This window comes from Salmo trutta, chromosome 13 (genome assembly GCF_901001165.1).
Source record: "Salmo trutta chromosome 13, fSalTru1.1, whole genome shotgun sequence".
Classification (NCBI taxonomy): domain Eukaryota; kingdom Metazoa; phylum Chordata; class Actinopteri; order Salmoniformes; family Salmonidae; genus Salmo; species Salmo trutta.
Window position 1 is genome coordinate 86603582 of NC_042969.1, and position 13728 is coordinate 86617309.

Consider the following 13728-nt stretch of genomic DNA (forward strand, 5'->3'; position numbering starts at 1 on the left):
CTGGTCCGGCCCCTAATCATGCTGTTATAATGGACTGGTCCGGCCTCTAATCATGCTGTTATAATGGACTGGTCCGGCCCCTAATCATGCTGTTATAATGGACTGGTCCGGCCTCTAATCATGCTGTTATAATGGACTGGTCCGGCTCCTAATCATGCTGTTATAATGGACTGGTCCGGCCTCTAATCATGCTGTTATAATGGACTGGTCCGCCCCTAATCATACTGTTATAATGGACTGGTCCGGCTCCTAATCATGCTGTTATAATGGACTGGTCCGGCCCCTAATCATGCTGTTATAATGGACTGGTCCGGCCCCTAATCATGCTGTTATAATGGACTGGTCCGGCCTCTAATCATGCTGTTATAATGGACTGGTCCGGCCCCTAATCATGCTGTTATAATGGACTGGTCCGGCCTCTAATCATGCTGTTATAATGGACTGGTCCGGCTCCTAATCATGCTGTTATAATGGACTGGTCCGGGCTCTAATCATGCTGTTATAATGGACTGGTCCGCCCCTAATCATACTGTTATAATGGACTGGTCCGGCTCCTAATCATGCTGTTATAATGGACTGGTCCGGCTCCTAATCATGCTGTTATAATGGACTGGTCCGGCTCCTAATCATGCTGTTATAATGGACTGGTCCGGCTCCTAATCATGCTGTTATAATGGACTGGTCCGGCTCCTAATCATGCTGTTATAATGGACTGGTCCGGCTCCTAATCATGCTGTTATAATGGACTGGTCCGGCCCCTAATCATGCTGTTATAATGGACTGGTCCACCCCTAATCATGCTGTTATAATGGACTGGTCCACCTCTAATCATGCTGTTATAATGGACTGGTCCGGCCCCTAATCATGCTGTTATAATGGACTGGTCCACCTCTAATCATGCTGTTATAATGGACTGGTCCGGCTCCTAATCATGCTGTTATAATGGACTGGTCCGGCCCCTAATCATGCTGTTATAATGGACTGGTCCGCCCCTAATCATGCTGTTATAATGGACTGGTCCGGCCCCTAATCATGCTGTTATAATGGACTGGTCCGGCCCCTAATCATGCTGTTATAATGGACTGGTCCGGCCCCTAATCATGCTGTTATAATGGACTGGTCCGGCCCCTAATCATGCTGTTATAATGGACTGGTCCGGCCCCTAATCATGCTGTTATAATGGACTGGTCCGGCCCCTAATCATACTGTTATAATGGACTGGTCGGCCCCTAATCATACTGTTATAATGGACTGGTCCGCCCCTAATCATGCTGTTATAATGGACTGGTCCACCCCTAATCATGCTGTTATAATGGACTGGTCCACCCCTAATCATGCTGTTATAATGGACTGGTCCACCCCTAATCATGCTGTTATAATGGACTGGTCCGACCCTAATCATTCTGTTATAATGGACTGGTCCACCCCTAATCAAGATATTAGAATGGACTGGTCCAGGTTTGGCAGATGCCAGGAGAACGCTGCTTGCCCGAATGCATAGTGCTAACTGTAAAGTTTGGTGGAGGTGGAATAATGGTCTGGGGCTGTTTTTCATGGTTCAGGCCCCTTAGTTTCAGTGAAGGGAAATCTTAACACAACAGCATACAATGATATTCTAGATGATTCTGTGCTTCCAACTTTGTAGCAACAGTTTGGGGACGGCCCTTTCCTGTTTCAGCATGACAACACCCCCGTGCTATGCCACCCTTACTTCTCGCGGCTAGAGGCACTGTGAGACATTAGAGCGCCGTGCGGGGGCGCTGTGAGGCATTAGAGCGCCGTGCGGGGGCGCTGTGAGGCATTAGAGCGCCGGTCCGATTTAAATCACCACATCAGATGTCTGGCCCAGAGGAGTTAGTTTGGCTCCGGTCACAAATACAAACTGACCAGGCATATAAATAATACCATATATAATATATACCATTTAGCAGATGCTGTTATCTTAGTCATGCTGCATACATGTTACATATGGGTAGCCTCAGCGGGAATCGCACCCACAATCATTGGCGACACTGACCAAAGAGCAAGGCTGTGCTGCTGGGGGAATGACTAGACCAAAACACACTGATCAAATAGCAAGGCTGTGTTGCTGGGGGAATGACTAGACCAAAACACACTGATCAAATAGCAAGGCTGTGTTGCTGGGGGAATGACTAGACCAAAACACACTGATCAAAGAGCAAGGCTGTGTTGCTGGGGGAATGACTAGACCAAAACACACTGATCAAAGAGCAAGGCTGTGTTGCTGGGGGAATGACTAGACCAAAACACACTGATCAAAGAGCAAGGCTGTGCTGCTGGGAGAATGACTAGACCAAAACACACTGATCAAAGAGCAAGGCTGTGCTGCTGGGAGAATGACTAGACCAAAACACACTGATCAAAGAGCAAGGCTGTGTTGCTGGGAGAATGACTAGACCAAAACACACTGATCAAAGAGCAAGGCTGTGCTGCCTGACTTTACTTTTCAAATCAATAAATTCCATTTAGTTTTTTATTAATTGTTTATAAACTGAACTAATAGATTTTGTTGCCTTTTTGATTGGATGCGTTTTAATGTAATGACTCAGTCTGTATTAATTAAATAACCAAATCTAAAACACACCTTTCTTGCTGCTTCTTTACACCTAATCCTCCATGAGCTGAACTATTCTCTATCTCTTATAATAATGTGTTGATTTAACTCATTTTCTACAAGTTGATGTGAGTCTGGGATGTGAGTCTGGGATGTGAGTCTGGGTGAGAGACTATTTACAATATTACAGGACTTTTCAGTAATTCTGATGAGTTTGATGAGCTTATAGTTCACTAAAGGCTGGAGTGTTCTCCTCCTCTCCCTCCCTCCTCCCCCTCTCCTTCCCTCTCCCCTCCCTCTCCCACCTCATTGCCCCTTCACTCTCCCCCGTCCTCCCCCTCGTTCTCTCCCCCCTCCCCCTCTTTCTCTCTCCCTCCTCCTCCCCCTCCAGGTAACGTGCCCTCCCCCAACGTTCCTCTGAAGCGTGTCCTGGCCTATACAGGCTGTTTCAGCCGCGTGGGCACCATCAAGGACATCCACCTGTACCTGTCTCGGAGGCTGCGCATCAAAGACGAGGACATGAGGCTGTGGCGCTACAACAGCGAGGTGTGTGTGTGTGTGTGTGTGTGTGTGTGTGTGTGTGTGTGTGTGTGTGTGTGTGTGTGTGTGTGTGTGTGTGTGTGTGTTGAGCAACTATCATATGTTGACCACTACATTTTATAAGTGATACTACGGTGATATTATAAAATATAAACTTGCGGATGTTGACCTCTCATACAAACCTCCCCCCAGAACTATCTGACCCGGTTCTCCTCCCCCCCCCCCCCCCCAGAACTATCTGACCCAGTTCTCCTCCTCCCCCCAGAACTATCTGACCCAGTTCTCCTCCTCCCCCCAGAACTATCTGACCAAGTTCTCCTCCTCCCCCCAGAACTATCTGACCCAGTTCTCCTCCTCCCCCCAGAACTATCTGACCCAGTACTCCTCCTCCCCCCAGAACTATCTGACCCGGTTCTCCTTCCCCCAGAACGATCTGACCCTGCTGGATGATGAGGACCACACTCTGGAAGGCCTGAAGATCCAGGACGAGCAGCACTTAGTTATCGAGGGTACGTTCAAATAGACACTCGGTTAGCGAGGGTACGTTCAAATAGACACTCGGTTAGCGAGGGTACGTTCAAATAGACACTCGGTTAGCGAGGGTACGTTCCAATAGACACTCGGTTAGCGAGGGTACGTTCAAATAGACACTCGGTTAGCGAGGGTACGTTCAAATAGACACTCGGTTAGCGAGGGTACGTTCCAATAGACACTCGGTTAGCGAGGGTACGTTCAAATAGACACTCGGTTAGCGAGGGTACGTTCAAATAGACACTCGGTTAGCGAGGGTACGTTCAGATAGACACTCGGTTAGCGAGGGTACGTTCAAATAGACACTCGGTTAGCGAGGGTACGTTCAAATGGACACTCGGTTAGCGAGGGTACGTTCAACACTAGAATTAAAAATGTTATCTGACTGCTGTGTGTTGAAATGTTTAATAACCTGTGACTGCAAACTTCTGATTTTAAAAAGAGAATATTAAAAGTAACAGGTCTTCAGTAAGTCATTGATGTGTAAAACCTTCATCTCGTGTGTTTTTTTTTAGTTCGGAACAAAGACATGAGCTGGCCAGAAGAGATGTCCTTCATCGCTAACAGCAGTAAAATGGACCGACACAAAGGTACAGCGGGAGGATATCGCTGACGCCATCATCATCATCATCATCATCATCGTCCCGCTTTACATTCACAGCCACCTTCTACCAGTACATCGGTTACATACATTTACAATGCAGTTATCAAGAGCTTTCAGTATTTAGGATTAGATTTATGTCTCTAACCTTCCTCACCTTCTCTCCTAAAACCTTTCAAACATATATGTAATACTGTACATGTCTACCCCCCCCCCCCCAGTTGCTACGGAGAAGGGTGCCACGGGCCTCAGTAACCTAGGCAACACGTGCTTTATGAACTCTAGTATCCAGTGTGTTAGCAACACCACGCCCCTCACTGATTACTTCATCTCAGGAAGACACCTGTATGAACTCAACAGGTAGCTGGGGGGGGGGGGTGGTGGTGTGTGTGTATCCCTGTGTGACCCTGTGTGTGTGTGTGTGTGTGTGTGTTTCCCTGTGTGTGTGTGTTTCCCTGTGTGTGTGTGTTTCCCTGTGTGTGTGTGTGTGTGTGTGTGTGTGTGTCCCTGTGTGTGTGTGTGTGTCCCTGTGTGTGTGTCCGTGTGTGTCCCTGTGTGTGTGTGTCCCTGTGTGTCCCTGTGTGTGTGTGTCCCTGTGTGTGTGTGTGACCCTGTGTGTGTGTGTGACCCTGTGTGTGTGTGTGACCCTGTGTGTGTGTGTGACCCTGTGTGTGACCCTGTGTGTGTGTGTGACCCTGTGTGTGACCCTGTGTGTGTGTGTGTGTGTGACCCTTTGTGTGTGTGACCCTGTGTGTGTGTGTGTGTGACCCTGTGTTTGTGTGTGACCCTGTGTGTGTGTCTGTGTGTGTCTCTGTACCTGTGTGTGTGTGTGTCTGTCCCTGTGTGCGTCTGTGAAAAGGTGTACAGCTTGTAGGACAGCATTACTGACTTGTTGTTGTGTGTCCAGAACCAACCCCATCGGGATGCGAGGTCACATGGCTAAATGCTACGGAGACTTGCTGATGGAGCTGTGGAGTGGAACACAGAGGAATGTTGCTCCTCTCAAACTCAGGGTGGGTTTATAAATCCTGACGTGGATGTGATTTCCTTACTTCCTGTGCTATGGCCTTAATGTCTCCATATGTGATATGAATGAATTGACTGCTATGTGGTTGTCTCATTCAGTGTTTTCTCTAAGTGCCGATCATCCGCTTGTCAGCCGGCTACTTTTTTTTCCACTTCATGAATTAATTAGACTTCTTTTCATATATATATATATATATTAAAAAAAAGTTTAAATTCTTCTAGTCAGGAACGTCTTGATAGCCCTCTGTCTCTAGAATGAACAGGATGCATCTTCCAGTGTTCTGCTGATAGGACAGGCGCCTGTCAGTCAGAAAGCCAGCGATGACAGGGTAGCTACTGGTTTGTCAGTCTGCTGTCTGTCCCGCCTCTCTCTCTCCTGTACCGGTGTTATTGTTTGTGCGTTAAATGTATTTTCATGGAAGGAGGAGAGAGAGCATGATGCTTCTTTATCATGTAAGTGGTAACGACGAGTCGACCCCTCTGTTGTTTGACGACGAGTCGACCCCTCTGTTGTTTGACGACGAGTCGACCCCTCTGTTGTTTGACGACGAGTCGGCCCCTCTGTTGTTTGACGACGAGTCGACCCCTCTGTTGTTTGACGACGAGTCGACCCCTCTGTTGTTTGACGACGAGTCGGCCCCCGTTGTTTGACGACGAGTCGGCCCCCGTTGTTTGACGACGAGTCGACCCCTCTGTTGTTTGACGACGAGTCGACCCCTCTGTTGTTTGACGACGAGTCGACCCCTCTGTTGTTTGACGACGAGTCGACCCCTCTGTTGTTTGACGACGAGTCGGACCCCCTCTGTTGTTTGACGACGAGTCGGACCCCCTCTGTTGTTTGACGACGAGTTGGACCCCCTCTGTTGTTTGACGACGAGTCGGACCCCCTCTGTTGTTTGACGACGAGTCGGACCCCCTCTGTTGTTTGACGACGAGTCGGACCCCCTCTGTTGTTTGACGACGAGTCGGACCCCCTCTGTTGTTTGACGACGAGTCGGACCCCCTCTGTTGTTTGACGACGAGTCGGACCCCCTCTGTTGTTTGACGACGAGTCGGACCCCCTCTGTTGTTTGACGACGAGTCGACCCTCTTAGCCTAATTGTTGTTTTCTGACACATTAATTTATTTTCTTTTGCGTTCTTCATAGGCCACAGTCGTGGTGTCCGAACAGCAAGTGTTGACTAGTTTATAAAAAGTGTCTAACTGGCTGAATAAAGTCAATCTCCTATACGCCTTTTTGCTATTCATTAATCATTACAATGGACATTTAACGACACGGTATCTCCATCAGGAAAGTAAAACCAAAGACCTTGTCTGTATTTTCTTACGATTCACAAAGTCCACGTAGTGACTCGTCCGTGACTCGTCCGTGAGTCGTCCGTGAAGCTTTTCGTAAACGGCTCTTTCTGAACGGATCTTCTAGGTGAACGGAACCAAATGGCATTTGGTCAGAGAGCCGTTCATATGACTCCCTAATTTGCATGCTGGTAGGCTACTACTGCTTTTTTATGATTATCTGCAGATACATTCTGAGAACACTCACTGCTGATGCCGAGTCCTCACTGCCGATGGCGCGTCCTCACTGCCGATGGCGAGTCCTCACTGCCGATGGCGCGTCCTCACTGCCGATGGCGCGTCCTCACTGCCGATGGCGCGTCCTCACTGCCGAGTCCTCACTGCCGATGGCGCGTCCTCACTGCCGATGACGCGTCCTCACTGCCGAGTCCTCACTGCCGATGGCGCGTCCTCACTGCCGAGTCCTCACTGCCGATGGCGAGTCCTCACTGCAGATGGCGCGTCCTCACTGCCGATGGCGCGTCCTCACTGCCGATGGCGCGTCCTCACTGCCGATGGCGCGTCCTCACTGCCGATGGCGCGTCCTCACTGCCGAGTCCTCACTGCAGATGGCGCGTCCTCACTGCCGATGGCGCGTCCTCACTGCCGATGGCGCGTCCTCACTGCCGAGTCCTCACTGCCGATGGCGAGTCCTCACTGCCGAGTCCTCACTGCCGATGACGAGTCCTCACTGCCGATGGCGAGTCCTCACTGCCGATGGCGCGTCCTCACTGCCGATGGCGCGTCCTCACTGCCGATGGGTCGTCCTCACTGCCGAGTCCTCACTGCCGATGGCGAGTCCTCACTGCCGAGTCCTCACTGCAGATGGCGAGTCCTCACTGCAGATGGCGAGTCCTCACTGCCGATGGCGGCGCGTCCTCGCTGCCGAGTCCTCGCTGCCGAGTCCTCGCTGCCGATGGCGGGTCCTCGCTGCCGATGGCGGGTCCTCGCTGCCGATGGCGGGTCCTCGCTGCCGATGGCGGGTCCTCGCTGCCGATGGCGCGTCCTCGCTGCCGATGGCGCATCCTCGCTGCCGGAACAGTAGGTAGAGGAGATCCTCATTGTGGTCCAAAATATGATAAAAAGAATACCGATTTTAAAGGTTCGAAAAGCTAATGTCGTGATTTTAAAAGCTAATGTCGTGATTTTAAAAGCTAATGTCGTGATTTTAAAAGCTAATGTCGTGATTTTAAAAGCTAATGTCGTGATTTTAAAAGCTAATGTCGTGATTTTATATATTATTTTTATTCAGCTAAGCAAGTGAGTTAAAAACAAATTATTATTTACAATGCCGGCCTACCCCGGCCAAACCCTAACCCGGACGACGCTGGGCCAATTGTGCGCCGTCCTATGGGACTCCCAATCTTGGCCAGTTGTGATACAGCCTGGAATCGAACCAGGGTCTGTAGTGACGCCTCTAGCACTGAGATGCAGTGCCTTAGACCGCTTGCGCCACTCGGGAGCCCTTGTACTTCTATGGTATTATTAAAAACATTGATATTGGCCTACTGATTTTGATTTAAAGTGTCGACGATGGACTAGTCAACTGTTGCTTTCTGTGAAGCAAAGCCCATGTTTTACACCTGCTTCATTCTTCAATCACACCTGTAGGTCTGTTCATTGTGCACTGGACTTCGTGCACCCCCACTTTTAAACAATCTGGCAGGGGGGTCTGGGGGTCCTCCCCCTGAACAGTTTTTACATTTTCCAGCAATTCTATATTGTTTCTCAACAGGGAATCCATGTTTACTTGACAGCACACAACTTTTAATTCTTAGGATTTGATGGATTGACAGACCAAACTGTTAAAAGTATAGTTGACCCAAATGACACTATGGTTTCCATACTGTAAGTGCCCACAGCAGCAGAGCCAATAAACATAATTTGAACAACAAACATCATTGTGGCAATTCATATCTCGCAGTAAAACTGTAAATATGACTTTAATCTCAAGAAAAGAAAGGTTTAATGTTTAATGTTCTCTTACTTAGAAAATAGTCCTGATCTCATAGACCTAGACCATATCCAAAACAACACACTGAATTCATACATTTTCAGTCATTTTAAATTGTAAAAGTCGTATCAATTTCTACTCTATACCAGAACAATTTGTTCCAATCTGGGAGGTAAAGTCGTTAAAGTATTCCATCATTTCGCTGTGTATTTCAGATGGTATCAAGTCATCAATGAACAGACCTACAGGTGTCAGAGCAGCTCACTGCACCTGTACATAGCCCATCTGTAAATAACCCATCCAACTTCCTCATCCCCATACTGTATTTATTTATTTATATTGCTCCTTTGCACCCCAGTATCTCTACTTGCACGCTCATCTTCTGCACATCTACCATTCCAGTGTTTAATTGCTATATTGTAATTATTTTGCCACCATGGCCTATTTATTGCCTTACCTCCCTTATCTTACCTCATTTGCACACACTGTATATAGACTTTTGTTTTCTACTGTATTATTGATTGTATGTTTGTTTATTCCATGTGTAACTCTGTGTTGTTGTATGTGTCGAATCTGCATTGCTTTATCTTGGTCAGGTCGCAGTTGTAAATGAGAACTTGTTCTCAACTGGCCTACCTGGTTAAATAAAGGTGAAATAAAACATGTGAATGTACCAGAGGCCACCAACATAGATATCAATCAGAAGTCTCCTGGTTGGCTACTCAGTGTACTTACAGAAGACACTGCTCATCCTCCCCTCTGTATTGGATGATAGCTTGCCCAATTTTCTTTATTTTTTTACTCTGGCCTTATTGATTAATTGACTAATATGTGGTTATGTCTGCGCTACTGTTACCTCTAACTTTGTGTTTCCATTCTCCACCCTGTGGTGGACGATAGCTTGTACTATGGCCTTAACTTACTCCATATGGCTGCGTTTACACAGAACAGCCCAATTCGGATATTTTATTTCACTAATTGGTCTTTTGACCAATCGGATCGGCTCTTAAAGATCTGATGTGTTTTGTCAAAAGACCAATTTGTGGAAAAAAATATCAGAATTGGTCTGTTTGTGTTGACTGTGGTTCTCACTACCGCCCCCTGTAGTGGACGATAGCGAAGTACGCCCCGCGTTTCAATGGCTTCCAGCAGCAGGACAGTCAGGAGCTTCTGGCCTTCCTATTGGACGGGCTCCATGAGGACCTGAACAGGGTGCATGAGAAACCCTACGTAGAGCTGAAGGACAGCAACGGACGACCCGACTGGGAGGTCGCTTCAGAGGTCAGAGTTCAATCAACAAAACCAATCAAACACACACACACGTACACACAGGCATCTACACACACAGCCTATCAACCAACATGTATAGTCAATTAACCTTTATTTTCCCTGAGAGAGTTCCCCAATAAATGTTGTGGGGGAAATTGATCAGAGGGCCTTCAGTTGCCCTCATTCAGTTGCCCTCATTCAGTTGCCCTCATTCTGAGGACAGTCCATCTTAGGTCCCTAGAGACCAGGAGAGAGGACAGTCCATCTTAGGTCCCTAGAGACCAGGAGAGAGGACAGTCCATCTTAGGTCCCTAGAGACCAGGAGAGAGGACAGTCCATCTTAGGTCCCTAGAGACCAGGAGAGAGGACAGTCCATCTTAGGTGACTAGAGACCAGGAGAGAGGACAGTCCATCTTAGGTCCCTAGAGACCAGGAGAGAGGACATTCCATCTTAGGTCCCTAGAGACCAGGAGAGAGGACAGTCCATCTTAGGTGACTAGAGACCAGGAGAGAGGACAGTCCATCTTAGGTCCTTAGAGACCAGGGGAGAGGACAGTCCATCTTAGGTGACTAGAGACCAGGAGAGAGGACAGTCCATCTTAGGTCCCTAGAGACCAGGAGAGAGGACAGTCCATCTTAGGTGACTAGAGACCAGGAGAGAGGACAGTCCATCTTAGGTGACTAGAGACCAGGAGAGAGGACAGTCCATCTTAGGTGACTAGAGACCAGGAGAGAGGAGAGAGGACAGTCCATCTTAGGTGACTAGAGACCAGGAGAGAGGACAGTCCATCTTAGGTCCCTAGAGACCAGGAGAGAGGACAGTCCATCTTAGGTCCCTAGAGACCAGGAGAGAGGACAGTCCATCTTAGGTCCCTAGAGACCAGGAGAGAGGACAGTCCATCTTAGGTCCCTAGAGACCAGGAGAGAGGACAGTCCATCTTAGGTGACTAGAGACCAGGGGAGATGCCAGTCCATCTTAGGTCCCTAGAGACCAGGAGAGAGGACAGAGTCAAAAGTTGAACCATCCACTAAACATTTCTTAAAGAGTGGATAACCTGTGGCGTGTGTATTGGTGTACAGGTTATGGACAGAGGATAAAAGTGTGTGTGTGTGTGTGTGTGTGTGTGTGTGTGTGTGTGTGTGTGTGTGTGTGTGTGTGTGTGTGTGTGTGTGTGATCGATCCTACGAGGGATTAGCAGGATTAGTGCTGTGTGTGTGTTTTACGTTCCGTCTATGGTTCCGTGTGTGTTCCTCGACAGGCGTGGGAGAACCACTTGCGGAGGAACCGGTCCATCGTGGTGGATCTGTTCCACGGCCAGCTCAAGTCCCAGGTCAAGTGTAAGACGTGTGGTCACATCAGCGCCCGCTTCGACCCCTTCAACTTCCTGTCTTTACCCCTCCCCATGGACAGCTCCATGCACCTGGAGATCACTGGTGAGGAACTGGGACTAAATACCCTGATGAAGGGAACAGGTTCCTGTAAAGGGGCGGAGGAGGGTTTGATCTCTGTGGAGCAGATTGCCGGTTGGTGACTTTGGTTTTGGTTTTCATTAACCTGAACAGAGGAGAGTTTTTGTACTAACAGGTGGGAGGGGTCAGCAATGAATTTTCCTGCACGCTTCTTTACCCTGGAATGGTGCGGGTCTGGAGAGAGGACAGTCAAAATCAGCAAAGCATGTCCTCATAGACAATAATAGTCAATGGGAAATATTCAATTCCTGAAGTGACTACATTTCCTCTCTCTGTCTCTCTGTCTCTCTGTCTCTCTGTCTCTCTGTCTCTCTGTCTCTCTGTCTCTGTCTCTCTGTCTGTCGCTCTGTCTGTCGCTCTGTCTGTCGCTCTGTCTGTCGCTCTGTCTGTCGCTCTGTCTGTCGCTCTGTCGCTCTGTCTGTCTGTGTCTCTCTCTCTCTCTCTGTCGCTCTGTCTGTCTGTGTCTCTCTCTCTCTCTGTCGCTCTGTCTGTCTGTGTCTCTCTCTCTCTCTGTCGCTCTGTCTGTCTGTCTCTCTGTCTGTCTGTCTCTCTCTCTCTCTCTCTCTCTGTCACTCTCTCTGTCTGTCTGTCTCTCTCTCTCTGTGTCGCTCTCTCTGTCTGTCTGTCGCTCTCTCTGTCGCTCTCTGTCTGTCTGTCTGTCGCTCTCTGTCGCTCTCTGTCTCTCTCTGTCTGTCTGTCTGTCTGTCTCTCTGTCTGTCTCTCTGTCTGTCTGTCAGTCATTATGCTGGATGGTTCTACCCCTGTACGGTTCGGCCTGAGGCTCAACATAGATGACAAGTACATCGGTCTGAAGAAACAGCTGAGTGAACTGTGTAGTCTGAAACCAGAACAGATATTACTGGCTGAGGTCCACACCTCCAACATCAAGGTACACACACACACACACACACACACACTGATGTACACACACACACTGATGTACACACACACACACACACTGATGTACACACACACACACACACACACACACTGATGTACACACACACACTGATGTACACACACACACACACACACACACACTGATGTACACACACACACACACACACACACACACACACACACACTGATGTACACACATACACACACTGATGTGCACACTACAAGTGCAACACAGAGTAGTAATTGTGTGTGTGTGTGTGTCTGGTAGAACTTCCCTCAGGATAACCAGAAGGTGCGTCTGTCAGTAAACGGCTTCCTGTGTGCGTTTGAGATCCCTGTCCCAGGCTCCCCCACTTCCCTCTCCTCTCCAACACAGACAGGTGAGAACCTCCTATACTTTCACCCACGCCGGTTCTAGAGGCTGGTAGAATGGAACACGCTGGTTCTAGAGGCTGGTAGAATGGAACACGCTGGTTCTAGAGGCTGGTAGAATGGAACACGCTGGTTCTAGAGGCTGGTAGAATGGAACACGCTGGTTCTAGAGGCTGGTAGAATGTAACACGCTGGTTCTAGAGGCTGGTAGAATGTAACGCGCCCTGGTTCTAGAGGTTGGTAGAATGTGACACGTAGTTGGTTCTAGAGGCTGGTAGAATGTAACACGCCCTGGTTCTAGAGGTTGGTAGAATGTGACACGTAGTTGGTTCTAGAGGCTGGTAGAATGTAACACGCCCTGGTTCTAGAGGTTGGTAGAATGTAACACGCCCTGGTTCTAGAGGCTGGTAGAATGTAACGCGCCGGTTCTAGAGGCTGGTAGAATGTAACACGCCGGTTCTAGAGGTTGGTAGAATGTAACACGCCGGTTCTAGAGGTTGGTAGAATGTAACACGCCGGTTCTAGAGATTGGTAGAATGTAACACACCGGTTCTAGAGGCTGGTAGAATGTAACGAGCCCTGGTTCTAGAGGTTGGTAGAATGTGACACGTAGTTGGTTCTAGAGGCTGGTAGAATGTAACGCGCCGGTTCTAGAGGCTGGTAGAATGTAACGCGCCAGTTCTAGAGGCTGGTAGAATGTAACGCGCCGGTTCTAGAGGCTGGTAGAATGTAACGCGCCGGTTCTAGAGGCTGGTAGAATGTAACGCGCCGGTTCTAGAGGCTGGTAGAATGTAACGCGCCGGTTCTAGAGGCTGGTAGCATGTAACACGCCGGTTCTAGAGGCTGGTAGAATGTAACACGTAGCCGGTTCTAGAGGTTGGTAGAATGTAACACGTAGCCGGTTCTAGAGGTAGAATGTAACGCGCCCTGGTTCTAGAGGTTGGTAGAATGTAACACGCTGGTTCTAGAGGTTGGTAGAATGTAACGCGCCCTGGTTCTAGAGGCTGGTAGAATGGAACACGCTGGTTCTAGAGGCTGGTAGAATGGAACACGCTGGTTCTAGAGGCTGGTAGAATGGAACACGCTGGTTCTAGAGGCTGGTAGAATGTAACACGCTGGTTCTAGAGGCTGGTAGAATGTAACATGCCCTGGTTC

General features: G+C 48.7%; 1 protein-coding gene across 1 annotated transcript in view; it reads left to right on the forward strand.

Moving 5' to 3' along the window:
• Positions 1 to 13728, forward strand: part of LOC115206869 (ubiquitin carboxyl-terminal hydrolase 32) — a 48956-nt gene that overhangs the window by 20833 nt on the left and 14395 nt on the right. Inside the window, exons 19-27 of the mRNA XM_029774046.1 lie at positions 2967 to 3121; positions 3513 to 3624; positions 4162 to 4236; positions 4469 to 4607; positions 5155 to 5260; positions 9670 to 9843; positions 11091 to 11265; positions 12039 to 12190; positions 12470 to 12581. Coding sequence (XP_029629906.1) covers positions 2967 to 3121; positions 3513 to 3624; positions 4162 to 4236; positions 4469 to 4607; positions 5155 to 5260; positions 9670 to 9843; positions 11091 to 11265; positions 12039 to 12190; positions 12470 to 12581 — 1200 coding nt within the window. The remainder of the gene's footprint in view (positions 1 to 2966; positions 3122 to 3512; positions 3625 to 4161; positions 4237 to 4468; positions 4608 to 5154; positions 5261 to 9669; positions 9844 to 11090; positions 11266 to 12038; positions 12191 to 12469; positions 12582 to 13728) is intronic.